This window comes from Thunnus maccoyii, chromosome 19 (assembly GCF_910596095.1).
Source record: "Thunnus maccoyii chromosome 19, fThuMac1.1, whole genome shotgun sequence".
NCBI classification, from domain to species: domain Eukaryota; kingdom Metazoa; phylum Chordata; class Actinopteri; order Scombriformes; family Scombridae; genus Thunnus; species Thunnus maccoyii.
This window is the reverse complement of record NC_056551.1, coordinates 20,098,842-20,117,630: the sequence shown is the minus strand read 5'-3', so window position 1 is coordinate 20,117,630 and position 18,789 is coordinate 20,098,842. Positions and strand designations below refer to the sequence as shown.

General features: G+C 39.7%; 2 protein-coding genes across 3 annotated transcripts; one reads left to right on the top strand and one right to left on the bottom strand.

The window, feature by feature from the left end:
* The first annotated feature begins 6,555 nt into the window (after nucleotides 1-6,555).
* phyhd1 (phytanoyl-CoA dioxygenase domain containing 1) lies at nucleotides 6,556-13,558 on the top strand. Of its 2 annotated transcripts, XM_042395398.1 has the most exons (11): nucleotides 6,556-6,663; nucleotides 7,550-7,708; nucleotides 8,030-8,105; nucleotides 8,191-8,238; nucleotides 8,324-8,379; nucleotides 8,460-8,522; nucleotides 8,635-8,656; nucleotides 10,162-10,290; nucleotides 10,418-10,534; nucleotides 11,494-11,620; nucleotides 13,210-13,558. In XM_042395398.1, exons 1-11 carry the CDS (start codon nucleotides 6,631-6,633, stop codon nucleotides 13,256-13,258), a joined length of 879 nt encoding a protein of 292 aa, XP_042251332.1. In that variant the 5' UTR covers nucleotides 6,556-6,630; the 3' UTR covers nucleotides 13,259-13,558. The 2 variants fall into 2 exon arrangements, with proteins under 2 accessions (XP_042251332.1, XP_042251333.1); XM_042395399.1 differs by lacking the exons at nucleotides 6,556-6,663; nucleotides 7,550-7,708 and adding an exon at nucleotides 7,720-7,826.
* Nucleotides 13,559-13,632: 74 nt separating this feature from the next.
* On the bottom strand, nucleotides 13,633-18,496 carry dolk (dolichol kinase). The gene is made up of 2 exons (XM_042395918.1): nucleotides 18,302-18,496; nucleotides 13,633-17,173 (listed from the first exon to the last, which is right to left on the bottom strand). The coding sequence occupies exon 2, from the start codon at nucleotides 17,026-17,028 to the stop codon at nucleotides 15,457-15,459; it is 1,572 nt and encodes a 523-aa protein (XP_042251852.1). The 5' UTR covers nucleotides 17,029-17,173; nucleotides 18,302-18,496; the 3' UTR covers nucleotides 13,633-15,456.
* Nucleotides 18,497-18,789: the final 293 nt, after the last annotated feature.

The following is an 18,789-nucleotide window of genomic DNA, read 5'->3' as shown; positions in this document are numbered from 1 at the left end:
TCATATAGAACATACAGTACAAGTATTCAGACCCCTTCACGCTTTTCACATTTTTTTAAGTTGTAGTCGTATCTTAAACCATTTAAATTCATTTTTCCCTCATCAGTCTACACTCAATACCCCATAATGACAAAGTGAAAAGTGAATTTATAGAAATTTTTGCAAATTTATTGAAAAGGAAAAACTGAAATATCACTTTGACATAAGTATTCAGACCCTTTACAATGACACTTGAAATTTAGCTCAGGTGCTTCCCATTTCTCTTGATTTATCTTTGAGATGTTTCTACACCTTGATTGGAGTCCACCTGTGTTAAATTCAATTAATTGGACATGATTTGGAAAGGCGCACACCTGTCTATATAAGGTCTGACAGCTGACAATGCATATCAGAACAAAAATCGAGCCATGAGGTTGAAGGAACTGCCTGCAGAGCTCAGAGACAGGATTGTGTCGAGGCACAGATCTGGGGGAAGGCTACAAAAAATTCCTGTGGCATTAAAGGTTCCCAAGTGCACAGTGGCCTCCATAAAGCTTAAATGGAAGAAGTTTGGAACAACCAGGACTCTCCCCAGAGCTGGCTGCCCGACCAAACTGAGCAATCGAGGGGAGAAGGGCCTTTGTACGAGAGGTGACCAAGAACCCGATGGTCACCCTGGCTGAGCTGTGTGGAGATGGGAGAAACTTACAGAAGGACAACCATCACAGCGACACTCAAAGTGGCCAGACGGAAACTTCTCCTCGGTGAAAGACACAGGAAAACCTGCTTAGAGTTTGCAAAAAAAGCATCTAAAGGACTCTGAGACTGTGAGAAACAAGATTCTCTGGTCTGATGAAACCAAGATTGAACTGTTTGGCCTCAATTCTTAGCATTATGTCTTTCAGCAGCGGGACTGGGGGACTGGTCAGGGTTGAGGGAAAGAGAACGGAGCAAAATACAGAAAAATCCCTAATGAAAATCTGGTCCGGAGCACTCAGGACCTCAGACTAGGCCAAAGGTTCAAAGACCCTAAGCACACAGCCAAGACAACGCAGGAGTGGCTTCGGGACAACTCTGTCAATGTCCTTTAGTGGCCCAGCCAGAGCCCTGATTGAACATCTCTGGAGAGATCCAAAAATGGCAGTCCACTGACAGCCCCCATCCAACCTGACGGAGAAGAATGGCAGGAAATCCCCAAATCCAGATGTGCGAAGCTTGTCACATCATACCCAAGAAGACTCAAGGCTGTAATCGCTGCCAAAGGTGCTTCAACTGAGTACTGAGTAAAGGGTCTGAATACTTACGTCTGTGTGATATTTCAGTTTCTCCTTTTTTATAAAGTTGCAAAAATTTCTAAAATCCTTTTTTTTGCTTTGTCATTATAGGGTATTGATTGTAGATTGATGAGGGAGGAAATGAATTTAACAGCTGCAACATAACAAAATGTGAAAAATAGTGAAGGGGTCTGAATAGTTTCTGAATGCACTGTATATCTGTAGTCAAAGATCTTAAGTGACCTTTGTTCAATTGAAGGCTAATATATGTTGCTTCACTGATTCAGTCATAATTACACAATATGTCCCCTGCTGACATGAAGTTTGCTCTACCTGTATTAAAGTTACAGGGTCACATTCAGAAAACTCCAGTTGATTTCTCTCTTATTATTAAAGTAAAAGATATGCAAGCTTGCACAATGCTAATCATACAACTGGTAGATGATACAAGACTATAAAAACAAGAAACAAGGTACTTTTTTAATCCTGATTATTGAATTATGAGACCATATATGATTATTACCTATATGGCACCTCCAAGTGGATGAACATTTGACAATGTGACAGGAGAGTCTTAACTCGCTGCCAGTCTCCAAAAGAGAAGTGTTGGTGTTAGTGACTCAAGTGCCCGGCTGTTTGTATGCTAGCCCTTTTTATTTATCACGCTTAGTTTACTCCAGGGATGCTGGACATTTGTCAGATCTGTGTTTATCCATTCAAGAGCAAAAGGAGGAAAAACAGGAAATTACAGAGTGAAGGAAACTGGTTCTGACCAACTCTACACAAGGGAAACATTTATTTGCAGAGAGAGTATGCAGAATATGTGGTTTCCACATCCATGGTCCAAATTAGTGCAACATGCTTTGTCTGCTTGAAACACTTAGTACCTTGGATTTAATAGCATCATTTGGAGTAAACCTGCTATGTTTACTCCAGCCAGGCATCCATTGTTGCTAATATGGCCTTACCTTTTACAAGCTGTATGCCCTGTTAATGATCACAAAACATCACATTCACAACTTGTTTTTCTGTGTGTTGTAAAATGTATAGCTGAAATGTTTAACGTCTTTGTTTCATGCATATCAGTCATACGGTTATGTGGTCTTATTGTTACCAGCTGTATCTTTTTGATTTTTTAGCTTTTTCACTTTTTGCGATATATACAATTGCACCTTTTGTTCACAGTGAAGTTCACTGAGGCCTTGGCTAAATCCAAATGCCCCCTCTAGGGGTCACTAGCAAAGTCTTAAAGGCAGTACCCGTTCTGAAAGAAGAGTCTCAAATGTGTCGACAAGCTACCGAGTTAGACGCAAAGGTCACGGACAGAGAGATGGGAGGGAAAAAAGCAAACAGATGACATCAGAGAAACAACGAATCTCAGCTTGTATACAGTTTCTAAACATTGAAATAGTTTTCAGTGGTGAAACGTGGTACAGTATATCTGCCCTGGTTAGATCTTAATAGTGCCAAGTAACAGCAAAACCCTGTTTTTCTTTGTAATGTGCAGGTAGTGACTGTTGACCTGTTGGATGCCAAACAAATGCAAACATATTCAGTTCCTAGCGCATTAAACTGCAAAGGATATATACCTTTATAGGCCATAGGTTTAGGCACAACTTGTAGGACAACTTTTATGTCACACTAAACTAAATTTGATACAGTAACACAGGTCATTGTGGTGCAGTGCAGTCGCCAGTGATGCTGACACACAAAAAAAAAATCCTACCTGCAGTACACCACCAAGGACCTTTAAATACTGCTCATCTGTTATTGTGTTGTTAAGTGTGTTTTGGCCTTAAATTGGTGGTCGAGTCATTAGAGGTTGGAAAGTCTCAGCTTAATGTTTTTTTCCATCCTTAGTTTTTCTAAAGGAGGAAGTTCTGACCTTTATCTGACCCTTAAGTTTTTCTTGGTAGAGCAGTTGTAGTTGACATAACTCTTGAAGTTCAAGAGTGACGTAGAAATCTGTCTCAGGGCGTCACTGGGAACTCAGCTTATCAGAATATTTGCTACAATTGCTACATACATATTCATTCATTCATATATGAGGCATTTCTCTATTTCAGCTTTATCATGGTCAGTCTACATCTGTAAGCCACCCAAATGTTCCTCATTATATCCTACTACTAACATTTGGATTTATATCCGCAAATATTTGGGCCTCAGTCATGTTCCTGACGTCCAGAGTTTTTGACCACAGCCGTTCAATCCTTCACTGTCACTTCCCTCTGAGTCACAAGATGAGCACATTTAACCTGCGAGCCCCACTCCCTTTCCTGCATGTCGGCGTCAGTGAATCAGATGAAGGTCTGAGATGAGGTCAGTCAGCCGTTTGCGGAGGACTGAAAGGAGGAAGTGACTAATCAAATGCCCCTTAGTTATATGAAAACTCTGTGCTAGCACTTTAATAAGTATCATATCAGAAGCAGCCTCTTCTGAATACATTAATTAACCTCAATCAATACATTTAAAAGCTTTTTTTTGTTAAATTCTGTGTAAATGCACCAAAATATTTTTTGCTTGTTTTGTGTTCTTTGTCGCCTGAATGTTAAAGGTTTGGGTCACAATTTTTCAAATATGTCCTATAACAATTGTCAGGTCCCCAAATGAACACTGACATGTTTTTTTTTCTTCTTGCTGTAATCATCCTTCCTTTTCATACCGGCCATTTTGAATTTGAAATTTAAAAAGAATCGCTCAAAATGAGGACTGTGAATTTTGTCCCCCATCACTGTCATAAGCACATTTGAAGGGGATTTTCTAATGATCAGTATGAACAGAAGAAATTATTACAGCGAGCAAATCCTGTTTAAATGTTCATTTGGACTCCTAGTGGTTTAAGTCAGACTTGAAAAAATTGTGAACCTGTCCTTTTTTAAAATACAAAATATCAAAGAATGTCTTCTGTTTTTATGTTATGTATGCCTTAGTTAATGATCCGTTTATTCTTACACATTAACTCACTTGGATCCACAGAGGGTTTTTTTGTTTTTTTGTTGTTTTTGTTTTTTTTTACAGCAGACAGCGAGTTGTTTGTGCGAGTTTCTTTGGACGCAGCTTGTTGTCCCAAAAAAAACAACAAAAAAAACCAACAAAAAGGACTCTTGACAATCTTAACATACTGTAAATGGAGGTGAGCTCACCCTCCAGTGTGGGCATTGTGTGTAATAGTACACATCAGCTGTTAATATCTGTAATATTTCTGAAGATTGTACATTTTTGAATGGCCACATACCATTTCACTTGGGCACTAACCCCTGAAAATGGCATTATTCTCAAACTGCCATGATTGCATTGACTTCTAATCTCTACATATGTATGTTTAAAACTTTTTTTTTTTTTTTTTTTTTTTTGAAATACATGATTGTATTAACTATGTACAGAAAAACTGAGATCCATCTCTGTATTCTGATGCCTGTAGATCAGGGATATATGGAAACGGTTTGTTGGTTTCGTTTTCCGGGTTTCACATCCATTTCCTCTCTCGCAGCATGGGTTTGTTGACGCTGAATGTCGGTGCAGTATAGCCATATCGAAAGCCGCCCATCTTAACCCCCCACCCCCACCCCCTCCCGAGCAACAATCATTGTGGAATATAAATTAAAAACTATAACCTGGATGGACAGACTCATTTTAATCAGCACCGTCTGTATCACATGTGACAAAGGCCTTTATTAATCGTTGCCAAGTGGACTGAACACTGGCTTTTTAAGCGGGACGTCTGTAACAATGGACAACTGAACTTTGATTTCCTAATGTTCAGACCCTACTTTTGTACCATTCTGACACATGATAATAAAATAAACACTTAACACTAAAGTCCTGTCGCAAAAGTTCATTCCTCATCTAGCGGATTCAGGGGGGGACGGTCCTGAGCACCGCTGTCCCTCAGACATGTTTTTTTTAATTAATGAAGAAGTAAGAAGTAGGCTAATAGACCTGATGACGATTTAATTTCAGGGAAAGCTCAGGTGTAATTAATACCATTAATGATGGCTCAGTTCTTATTAGCTATCCCGGTAAGTCAGCAAACAATACCAGGACCCTGAGGCTGTTATTACGTTATTAATGTTATTAATCACACCCAAGCTTTTCCCTGCTGTGACACATCATATTATCTGCCGAGAAAATGTTCATAAGCATTATTTCTTCCTCACGGGGAATATTGGCTGCACTAATGCTCTGCTGCTCCTCATCAGGAACAGTCAGGGTATCTAAAATGATGGCTAATTATTTTTCTCCTTTCCACAAGCACAGTGTGTTCCCTCATTTACGTGGACAAGGATGACTTATTTTATGATGGATGACTTTAGAGGGCGCACAAGGTTGCAAACTTTGGGGCCGTCCAACCAGTACTGAACTCTACACATGCAAAACACTTAGTTGGAGCCCGTTTTCACAGTTTATACCAATGATTCTCAACTGTTTTGACCTGTTACCTCTTAAAACAAACACATTGTCTGCTTGTGAGTCGTCATCACAGGGTGCATATATTTAAGGGTTCAGCCAAAAAGTGATTTTTTCCTTCACAGGTTTGAAAACATTTTAATGTTTAATTCATAATAATTGATGAGGCAAAAAAGCTAAGATTAAAAAGTCTCAAAGAGGAAACTTAATTTTGTGTTGCTGATTTCCTATTCTGTTAAACATCTTGTGACCCCCCCCCCCCCCCCCCCCCTTGGTTGAGAACCAGTGACCTGAACCTCAATTTAGGATTCAATTTGTTCTCTTTAAAAGAAGTCAAAGTGGTGCCTGATGGTCAGAATGACAAAACGACTTCAAAAAAACTACAATAATATTATTAACCTTAACCAGCACTGGTCCTTAATTATATATTTAGGCCTGTGTATCCAGAGTCTGGTATCCAGAGTGGCCACAGGATGGTGATGTAATTGGTTTGTATTCACCTCCATGTTACATCAACGACACGAGCGACATCTAGAGGTCATACCGGGCTACTGCAGCACCTGCATGACGGAGGGGACGTCTGCGGTGAGAGAGATAAAAGTCCAAAATCCTATTAGAGTCTCTGAACCGTTACACGTCAATTGATTTAGACATGTCACGTGGTCGGAAATCAGTCCGTCGACCTCGCCGTATTTTTGTTCCTAGGATGGCGAAGTCATGACCCGCCTTACTCTGCGTCTGATTGGCTTACCCCTGATATTCCTACCCTAACTCTAACCGATCACACTCCTCATGCTGAAACGTAACCAACCCAACCAACGATGGTAATGAGTATTAGCCAATCAGAGGGAGAGTAGGGCGGGACATGACTTCGCCATCCTAGGAAAAATAAAACTCGGCGTCCAGCTCCAGGTTGGATGAGAAAATTAACACATCGTCCCATGAACTGAACCTCTGCGAGCAGACCAGCATGGATTTCATGACGGATCGTGATGTGCAAAAGGTGAGCATTACATTCAAATCAAAACGAGGTGTAGCTTCATGTTTTTAACTTTAATTACAATTTAATTGAAATTAAATCTGACTTAATCAGACTACTGTATGTTCCAAGAATATCTGTGTGTCTCTAATAAATGTGAAAGTGACCTTTTTAATCTACTCTTAGTCGTTAACATTAATGTGGTTTTTATGAAAGCATTTGTCCACATGTTAGTCTGATTACATAAGAGGCAGTTACAGCAGTTACAAGTGGCCACACGCCAAATGTCTGTTTATTCTGCTGTGTGAAGCAACAGTAGCTTTGAGTCTTAATAGTGTGAATTAGAGCTGAAACAATTAGTTGAATCATCGATTAGTCAATCAACAGAAAAATATCAGCGACTAATTTTAATAATCGAGCATTGGATCTAGTAATTTTGAGGTAGAAATGCCAAATCTTTCTTAGTTTTCGCCTCCTAGTTGTGAGGATTTGCTGCTTTTTTCATGTCATGTGATAGTAAACTGGAGAACTTTTGGTTTTGGATTATTACTTTAAGAAAAAAAAAGCAATTTGATGATCACTTTGGGTTTAGGAGACTGTGATGGACATTTTATTAAGTGATAAATATATAATGAACATAATCGTTAGTTGCAGCCTCAGTCTAAATTGATAGTATACAATAACATAAAAGCTAAGATTTCTTTTCCTGTGTTCTGTTTTCATTTAATTAAGATTTAGTCTGTAAGTTTAAGCATAGAATTCACTTAATTGGAGAGAAGAAAGATTTTTCTACTACTTAAGTTGCATCTTTGTGTGAAAAAGTGGAAATAGACATTAAAAAAAATACTGAGAGAACAAGTCTAGAGTCCTGGTGAAACTGACTGAGCAGCACTTTCCTCCCTCTTGGTAGTACATGGACGATGGGTACGTGGTTCTGGACGGGCTCCTGACCTCCCAGGAGTGCGATGAACTGAAGCAGAGGATGACGGATATAGTGGACCGGATGGACGTCCCGGAGCACTGCCGCACCACCTTCTCCACCTACCACGACGAGCAGCTCAAAACGCAGGTGATCTAACGTGTAGTCGTCCATGAGATGAGTCTTTAAAAGAGTATCAGTGACTCACAGTTTTACTCCACAATGTTTCTCTCACATGCCTGCCATCACATCTCAATTAAAGATGCAGGTAAGGCTCCTACTTGTTTTCATTCACTGCTCTAAGTAGATACGTTACCTCTCCGTGTTTACCTCGACCTTAAGTGTCCTTCCTTTCAGGCTAATAGAAAACTCTTGTGTCAACAGTGTAGTCAGTGTCCGTGGAGTTTGTCTCTGTAATGCAATCAGCTCTCTGATGGATCAGGTGACCGATGTTAACTTTTTGACCTGCAGGGAAATGCTGACTATTTCATCACCAGTGGAGATAAGATCCGCTTTTTCTTTGAGAAAGGAGTTTTTGACGACAAAGGTGAGTTTAGATTCTTTTGAGTGTTATTTCACTAAAAGGTAAAATGTAAAATAAGACGGTTAAAGCTCTTTTTCTTGGCTTGCAGGGGAATTCATCGTACCAAAAGAACGATCACTCAATAAAGTCGGACATGGTGAGATTTCTAATTGAAATCTTCTACCAACGTGCACACAGGGCTTTTGAAAAGTCTTTAACTAATCACAGTTTTCTTCTTCTAGCGCTACATGCTTATGAGCCTTTGTACAAAAAGGTTACACATTCACCCAGAGTTCAGGTAAGCTGTTCAACAATATGAGAGAATGATGTACTGAGTCACAGAGTAACCAACGTTCACGTCAAACCTTGTTCTCACAGAGCATCGCTAAGAAGCTCGGTCTTGTAGATCCGGTGATACTGCAAAGCATGTATATTTTTAAGGTAAAGCACAGACTCTATCTATATATTTATGTATCTATCTGACAGTGTTAGATGATGCTACATGGGTAGTTTAGAGCAAAATATAATTTCTCCTTCTCCGTCTTTTTCTTAGCAACCAGGAATCGGTGGGGAAGGTAAGAAAATAAACTTATTTAAAAAAAGTCAGTTATGATATGATAAGCTCATGCAATTAAAGGATAGGTTCACAGTTTTTCAAGTCTGTCCTAAAACAATAATCAGGTGCCCAGAAGAACATATGTTTTTCTTGCTGTAATCATTCCTCCTGTTTATACTGGACATTTACTGCAGATTTACACACAGGGTGCTTGATGGAGGACAAAATCCACAGCTCTCCATCTGTTCAAAAATGTATTGAAAAGTTTATTTGAAGCTAATATTAGGTTTCAACCATCCAAAATAGTCAAATCAAGAAGATACCTTTCAAAGTTAACAGTCTTTTTAGTGACAAATTCCGTCTTTTGCTACTATACTTTCACTGCAACTCAACAGGAAAACGCTGCCTGTTGAGACACAAAGAGGGAATTTCTTACTATAAAGACTGTTAACTGTGGGAGGTCTCGACTTTATCTACTAACTCAGACTGCTGAAGCTTCAAATTAGCTTCAGATAAACTTTTAAATACATTTTTGCTCAAAACAAGGTCTGTGGATTTTGTCCCCCATCACTTACATCGACTACGTTCACACACACAAAATATTCCGGTTTTTGCCCTTATCCTGAAAAAGACAGTATTCCTACTAAGCTGTTTAAATGGCTAATGAAAATTAATATTACTGGTTACATGCAGAGGGTTTTCAGCGTCTCCCTCTGCTCCAGTGGGAACAGGAATCACAAGATCTCTGCAGGCAGTGAAGTAAACCATTGAGCTGAAAAACATTAGTGATATTATTAATTTATATTGATATGACTGACATTGTAAATTTATAGTTACAGGAACATCCAGTACCAAGGTTGTCCCATGATGTTTACAACACTGCTGAGTGTTTTTGGTGCGAGTCGTTACTGTCAGTCCATTGCTTCATGTCAGGATAATAACCAATCCCCTCCGTCCCTGTTGTGAAGAAGGCACGCTCTGTTTTTCCAGCCCCCCCTGAACAGCTCTCTACTCTCCTCTCATTCCTCTTGTCTGTCTGCCTTCTTGCTCCATTTTGCCTGTCCAGTGGTAAATAAGCAAGAGGGCTGTGTGTCGCAAACAGCAGTAAAAACCGCAATTGAAATGTTTATTCAGAATGCGCGGTGTTCATGTCCAAAAAATGCTCCTAAAACCCGAATAATACTGGCATATCCTACGTGTCTTCTGTATCAGAAAGTACTACATTTGGAATAAGGCCTAATTCAGAATATCCAAACTGTTTACATATTGTCATAGTCAGAATAATAGTGGAATATTAGTGTGCATGTACACATAGTCAATGTAAACACATTTGGAGGGGTTTATCTAATGGTCAGTGTGAACAGAAGGAATAATTACCGCAAGAAAAACCTGTTTCAGTGTTCATATCGGCACCTGACTGTTGTTTCAAGCCAGTCCTGAAAAATTATGAATCTATCCTTTAACATTTTTGACATAAATATCATTTTATCATGAATTTGCAGCAGATTATTGTCTGTTTCTTAGTGACGCCTCACCAAGACGCCACATTTCTGTACACGGAGCCACTGGGCAGAGTTGTTGGAATGTGGATAGCCCTGGAGGACGCCACTGTTAATAATGGCTGCCTGTGGTTTATCCCGGGGTCACACAACAGTAAGCTCACAGTATAACTTTCTTCACACTGTTGCCTCAGATAGTGGTTGTTGCACTCATCCAGCCACTATTTCGTTTCTCATCATACTGTATGAATTGGTATGTTTTATTCCTCTCCTTTTCCCAGTCGGTATTACCCGGCGAATGGTGCGTACCCCAAAGGGCACCTTTCCCCTGACAGACTTCATCGGTAAAGAGCAAGACTATGATGAAGATAAGTTTATCGCGACACCGGTTAAAAAAGGTAAATCACATGTGTCTTTAAATTTAAGTGGGTATTTTTAGGCACTTTCTGACCAAGGCTCTGTCAGGGATGTACAGTATGCTACACAAGACAAAAATATCCAGTGATTGGTGTAGAGATGCACAGATGTCATTCATTCAGAGGGAGTTTTTGAGCCAATTTTGGTAAAATATCTAAATGCACTGTATTCATATTATGCATTGTGTATTGCTTGAAACAAATAGTCATTTTAAGGAATATGTCAACATTTTTGAAAATACGTTTATTCACTTACTTGATTGTGGGACGCCTGGTCAATAAATAGTCCTGCGCACACAAAAACCACAAAATGTGTTTTTTTACACTTTTGTTTTTGCACAAATTAAATGAGCTATAACAGTAAGCTTCAAAGGTGCTGTTTTTGTTAGGCTGATTTTGTTAACTTCTGACAGAGCCAGGCTAGCTGTTTCCCCTGTTTCTAGTGTTTATGCTAAGCTAAGCTAACCAGCTGCTAGCTGTAGCTTCATACTTACCATACAGTCATGAAAGCAGTATTAATTTTATCATCTAACTCTAAATAAAAGCGAGTAAGTATATTTCCCAAAATGTCAAACTATTTCTTTTAATGAGTCCACAGAAAATTAAACCTATTAACAATTTTGGAAAATAATTAAACTTTTAAGTAATTTACCAGTAAAAATGCCAAACCATCGCTTTTTCCAACTAATTTTTATATTTTTCGGAACTAAATATCTTTGGGTTTTGGTCTTCAGGTCGGACAAAACAAGCAAATTGTAATTTTTCACTATTTCTGACATCCTGTAGACGAAATGATTAATCTGAAAAATAATTGACAGATTCACTGATAAAAAGAATAATTGTTTTTTGCAGCCTTAGTACTGTGTAGCACCAAATAAAGCTATGAGATGGGGTGAACTATCGCACATTCCCAACCTATCCGACCATCTCTCCTTGTTCAGGCGGTGTCGTCCTGATCCATGGTCAAGTTGTACATCGCAGTGCTGAAAACACCTCTGAAGACTCTCGCCATGTCTATGCCTTCCACATGATGGAGTCCCAGGACACCCGCTGGAGCCCCGACAACTGGTGAGGATTTATTGGAGCTGGGCTGTTTTTTATGCTGTTTACATTTTTTTTTAGGTTAGTCAGGTGTTTTACAGCAGATGGACATCAGAATCAGCAAATAGAGGAGGACATTATATGTGAAAGTCCTGCATTTAAAGTCCTACTGAAGTAAAAGTATGAAAGTATTACCAGCTAAATTTACTTTAAGTACTAAAGTAAAAATACGTGTTTGCAGAAAATCGGGCTTTGACTTATATATTAAATAAAATGAACAAAGTACATTCTTAATACTGATAAGTCAATGCATAAGAAGCATTTAATTGTGGAGCTACTTTGGACTACTCTGTAAGGGTCATAAGATAAATCTGAGGAGTCTTGAGATGATTTGGGTAGGAATTTTTAAGAACCTTTCTTTAATCTTTTCATATTTGAAGAGTTTCACCTCCCTTGGGTTATTTATTTGAAACTATGTGAGGGAAAGTGTCTCTTTGGTGTAACTGCAAACAACTTGTAGACATCTGAAACATGACCAAGAGACACAAATACATGATACTGATTTTTTTGTAAGGGCCCACAAGCCAAATGGTTTGGGAACCACTTGTTTAATCTGTAACAATGCAATTATTATCATTACTTTATTAAGTTATAATGTCATTTTATGTAAACTTTTCATCTAAGAAGTAACTAAGCTGTAAAATAAATGTAGTGGAGTAAAAAGTACAATATTTACCTTTTGAAATGTAGTGGAGTAGAAGTATCAAGTAGCGTAAAATGAAAATAAGTACCTTAAAATCATACTTAAGTACAGTACTTGAATACTGTACTTAGTACCACTGATGTCCTGAGACATTATAGTGGCATTATGTATACTTTGAAAGAAGAAATAAGAAATTCTTCCTCTTACAGATGAGAAGTTGAATTCATAACCATTACAAATTTGTCTTCATTAGTCAAAACACTCAGACGTTTTGTTGCTACAACCTTTCTCGGTCTCGTATCACCAGTAGCTAATGGTTGCTAATGTTAGCTAATGGTAGCAAACTTTACATATAATTGTGTGACTGACATTGAATTACTCCTCTTCACTTGTGCTACTGTTTCTGAATGTCACAGATAAATATTTCAATGTTTGTTTGTTTGTTGTTTTCTGCTCTTTAAAGTCTTTAAAATGAGAGGAAATACAGTGTGCTGCGGTGGCCGCTGTTCAACAGAAGTAAAGAAAGCGCTACAGCGTAGCTTTAGCAAGACTACAAAATGTTTGCTGATCAGATGGACACTGTAGCCACAAAAGACTGATACGAGATAATAATGAATGCTAAAACATAGTGTAATAGTGTATCGGAGTAACAAGTAGAGAAGACACTTACTCTATAGAGCTATATACTGTATGTTAAGTTAGCTAACATTAGCCACCACAAACTACTGGTCACACCAGACCAAGTATGGCTGTAGCAGCATGTATTGAAATAAACAAGGATGTGTTTTATAGCTTATTAATTCAGGTTTTCATTTGTAATAGTGACATTTCTTCTTTCAAAAGTCACTTAGTGTCACTTTAAGACTCAAGTTTTAACCCATCTGTCATGTTTCCTTTTCTTCGGTCATTGAAGGCTGCAACCCACTGAAGAGCTCCCTTTCCCGCCTCTCTATGCTAAGTGAAGGATGTCTTTGATGCTGCATTTCATGGAAAAGACACAAGAGCTTTTCTTTCCCGATGAAGGACCAACATGTATGAACAGTTTTAATCAGAGCAGATGTACTGCAGTTTCTCACAGCTTGTTTTATATCTTGTGACACCATCTATTTCTCTAAGCTACTGAACAGAGACACAATTTCTTCAGCAGCAAAATCAGTAGTGGCTCAATGATATCTAAAGCACATTTTGATGAATTTATCAATGTTTTTTAAATGAGAATTTTTAAGACTGAAAATCAATTTGAATAAACATTTTAAACCTTGTGACCAGATTTCTATGGACGCTCCACAATACAACTTAGACACTTAGATCCACTTTTATTCAGGATCTCCTCAACAACATTGTCACCAACCAGCTTTATTTATGTTTAAGGTAATTTTTTCCCCATGTTTGTGTCAAAATGGGATGGCAGATTCCTATTCTTTTTACAGACAACAGTAAGCATTTTTATTTTCAAGTATGATCATTTTAAGACGCAACTAAACTTTATGTAAGAATGATTATAAACCACAACATCCAAACTTTTTAGGTTAATCTTAAAATCAAATTGAGAAAGCCAAGGGTTAATGTTTATGTTGTTTTATTTAAATCAAAGTGCAATCACTCCGTCACTCACACAGCTCCCTATTCTCAGTCCTCAAATGAGTATTAAACATATAGACTAAAGATCAGAAGCATATCAATTTCATCGCTCTTCTCTGATGCACTCAACATGCAATATTACATTTTCAAAAATGTAAAGATGATTTGCAAAAATAACATACCAGCAGGATCATGCAAATAAATTGTCATCACAACATAAAAAAAAAACACCAAAGAAGATATATACGGATTAACGTAAACTAAAAGCTGTTAATTCATTCATGCTGAAAACATGTTTCAGGTTATAAACTGTAGCATTTTCTATCTCTGGGTGAATGGTGAGATGAAACCTGATGACATGTGAGGGTATTAAGCAAATATTAAATAATAATTCTGATAAACTGTAACAAAAAAAAAAGTTGCTTTAAAAGGAAGGGCTTATGTTCATAGTTTTGGCCCAAAGCATATCTACAGACTATACAGACCAGGGTGTGAAGGCTCAGTATCACAAGGAAATGTACTATATATTAAGTTTACCTGTAAGGGGTCCCATCAAACCACAGAAGTATTGAACAAAATAAATTTACCAAACAAAAAATATACTGTTTGAATACCTGTGTACATGTTACAGTACTGGAATTTCACATTAGTGTCATGCAGGAGCATAGTGATTTTCTGCCATATCGAAGTATAAACCAGCCCTTATAAAGAAGAGTTGAGAGGTGTTCTTGACGTCTGCCATGCTTTCATCTACAGCGTCTACAATACTAGGTTACATGTGATAGAAAATATACTTCTTAAGGCAAATATATTCAGCAGTAAGTCTTTTTATATTGCCATAGGGGAGGCAAAAATAATCTAATAAACATGTCGATTGAGAAAAAGACATATCAATAAGCTAACTTTAAATAATGTTCTTCAAAGGCAATACAAAGGCATGTGTCCATTTGCAAAAAAAAAAAAAAAAACAAGGTACAAGATAAGAAAACCTCTTCATTGATGATTAAAATGTGCCATTTAGCAGCGTCCGTACCCTCTACGAGTCCAGAGTTCTACATGTTTACAGGACATTTTTCCACTTTGCTAAACTTAATCTCCTGTTGCATAATTCAGGAGGTGTTGGTCGAGTACCCACGGGGTCAGGGCGGTGACACGCTAAGAAACGTACACCGCTGTCACTAAATTTAAATATTTAGCAACATTTTTTCTGACATTTCTTGTATTTTAAACACTCATTTCTCAAAGCAACTGATACTGAAGTGACTTGTGATCTGAAGACAACAGACTCTAGTGTCATGCAAACATCAAGTCTGCTGCCAAATAAAGTACGGAGCAGATTTTTTTTTAGTGCCACATTGGTTTTGTTGTGATAACAATTACCTGGCTTGATTTATTTCTTGTGCTAGTACAACAGCTCCCCTTTCCAGTGATTCCTAAAGGGACTTCTATGATTTTCTACTATCATATTTATTCAGATTTATTACACATTATTTTCCCAAATTCACCATTCTTTCTTCCTCCTAGAAAGGGGGTGAAAGGGATCTGCAGACCCCTGTGTTTGTCTGTGCCATCTGTCCGGTCAAAGCAACAGCAGGATGAAGAGGTAGAGTGGGAGTAGGAGGTTGTCTATTTGGGAGGTGTAGGCCTCCAACATGGCCACCAGAGTGATGGAGCCAACAATCCATGAATAGGTGGAGTTCAGGTTGATGCTCGCATCGAAGATAAGAAACATGGCCACGGCGATGATCTGGGCGAACACAGAAGTTGCAGTTCCCTCCATTGTTTTCTTAGTGCCGGGCCAACGGATCTCCCCCATAGTGCTGCCAAACACAGACGCCACAGTGTCTCCGACTCCCACTGCCAGCACACCTGCATAAGGCACCAGGCCGCCCGCACCAGGAAGAATCCCCTTAGGGGCGCAGGGACCAGGGAACAGCCAAATGGGCAGAGACATGCCCAGCAGTAGGTAGATGTGGGTCAGGATGAGAGGCCCACAGTCCCGCTCATCCAGAAACAAGGTGAGCAACTGCCTGAGCAGCTGACCCACCGGGCGGATTCGAAAGTACCGCACATACTCCAGGAACAAGAAAACTGCCAAGCAACCCACAGACGCCACATGGAGCAGCTGTCTGTCGTATATCAGCCCTGGAACATACGTGGCCACTACAATCAGATGGAAGTACTTCCTGACAATAGTCGAGGCCTGGTGCTTCTTGGATCCTGACTGGCGCTGGTAGTTCTGGTGTAACACAACACATATGGCCACGACCCCTAGAAACACCCAGTACCCCAACAGACAGAGTCTTCTGTCATTTAACGTGACAAAGTCCAACAGCCACATGATGGGGTGCCGGCCGATGAACAGAGAGAGCCACGGCATGAGGATTCCCAAACCCAGAACGGCTGTCATCATGTGAAAGAAAAGTGATGACACCCAGGTCTCGGACTCCATGAAGCAGAAGAGCAGGGCAAAGAAAACGCCCAGCAACAGTGAGCCCACCACTATGACCGGCAGGAAATAGTTCACCGGATCGCCTTTCACCTCTGCCAGGTTCAGAGAGCGCTTGATGAGCTGGTTGACGATGAAACTGATCCCACCGACGATGAGGAGCGCCTCTCCAGGTGTGAAGCATCGTGGCAGCAAGTAAAGTACAATCAGACTGAGATAGACGAAGATCAACAGAACCTCTAACACCTCGATGACCTCAGACACCGTCAGCGTCTGCTTTGTCGTGTAGAGGATTGCACTGCCAGCCATACCTGCGATCACGCAGGTGTTTGTGGGCACGGGTCTGGTGATGCCCAGCGCAATCAGGGAGAGAAACAGAGCCAGCATCATGCCTGTGATGGTGATCACCATGGAGAAGCGCTCGAAGTAGACATTCCCTGAGGCAGAGCACTTTTCCCTCAGCGCCAGGCCCAGTAAGGGCATAACCATGGAGGCCGGGACGATGCCGCTGTTTGCTGCAGGACGGAACTGGAACACCGCGCCCCCTGACCTGAGCAGACGGTCCCATTTGTGCTGTACGTAGAACGCCTGGATGACGAGGGCTATGCTGCACCAGGAGTGCTGGTTCCAAACCGCCATGTGGACGCACAGCACCACAGCCAAAACTACAGCGGACTCCACGAGCACCGGGTTGATCTGCATGGCTGCAGGGTGGAGGCTCGCAGGGAGGCGATGGAGGGAGGGAGGGAAAGGGTTGATCTGAACAGATGGTCTGCAACAATGAAGGCCTTCTTCTGTCAGTTCCTCTCTCTCGCACACATCATCACTTTTCACTTGCTGAGGATGTCTGGAAAAAATGGAGAGAAATTGAATCAGCCAGGTAACCATTTAAGAGAAAATATGTGAATAAACACGTAGAATAATGACAGTAATTATAAGTATCAGGTTCACAGTTTTTCAAGTCTGTCTTAAACCAATTGTCAGGTTCTCAAATGAACATAGAAACATGTTTTTCTTGCCATAATCATTCCTCCGGCAGTCCTCCTCCTGTGCAAAAATGTATTTAAAAGTTTATCTGAAGTTAATATGAAGCTTCAGATAGAAGTAGATATCTTTCAGCGTTATAGTCCTTTTAGTGCCAAACTCCTTCTTTTTGTTATTATACTTCCACTGCAGCTCAAACGGGAAACACTATCCACAAGAGGGAATTTGATATTAAAAAGACTGTAAATGTGGGCAGATATCCTCTTGATATGACTAACTCAGACTGCTGAAGCCTCAAATAAGCTTCAGATAAACTTTTAAATGCTTTTTTGCTCAAAACAAGGACTGTGGAGTTTGTCCCCCATCCCTAACATTGTTGAAGGAGATCTTTTAATAACCATTATGAACAGGAGGAATGATTACAGCGAGGAAAACCTCTTTCAGTGTTCATATGGGCACCTGACTGTTGTTTTAAGACAGACCTGGAGAAATTGTGAACCCATCCTTTAAAGCAAATATGACAGCCTGACTGAATCACTGTCCATGAGTCATGTTGGTTCATCTGAACAGTGAACCTTGGTCCTACTTTATCCGCTGCTTTCTGTCGTGAACTATGGCCACACTGAACATTCTCCCAGTCAGTGTGAAATCCACACCGCTGTGAGACCAAATAAAGGAGACAGCAGGAGAAATATTCTTTCTGCATAAACCTATTGTTCCTGTGTGGGGTTGCTTGGAGGTTGGATTGTATGTCTACTGGGCTGAATCAGCTGTGGATGTTGTATTAACACACGACCATCGTTTCTGTCGGATACAGTGAAAAGAAAAATGTCTCCACTTATTTATAACATCCATATTAATACAGCCAAGGATGCTGCAACCTCCAGCAGCATCAAGCTAACGGCAGACAAAAAAAACAGCTGACTCTACCGAGGTAGCATAACGCCACACCGGGAATAATACACAAGCTGACAAAGACAAGCGTACGTACCACATAAGTGCAGTGTTATCTGGACGGAGTTGTGCTGCGATGTGAATTGGTGCTGTCCTTTTTGACAGATTTCTTCCCTTTGTCAACTGTCGCCTCTCTCACACCCAGAAGGAAGGGGCCATATTTGACAGCTGGGTCACGTGGTAAACCCGTAAAAAAAAAAAACCTCTTAAAGGCGTGATTTTTCATTATTTTGGTTTATTTTTTGTATTAAACATTTTAAAAAATCTCATATCGTGAAGAAGCTATGTGTTGTCAATTAAACATATTTTAATTCACTTCGTATCAGGCGCATTACAGCGTACAGTCAGTCCAATGGGAAAAAACAAAACAAAACAAAACAAACATCATATAACCGCTTTCATAAGCAGGCAGAAGAATAAAAAGTGCACAGTATTACACTTTAATGGGAAAAAGGCAGGAATGTGTTTTTTTTAAATTTAGTGAGCCACTGGAAACATATAGCCAAAATATCGACGGTTATGTTT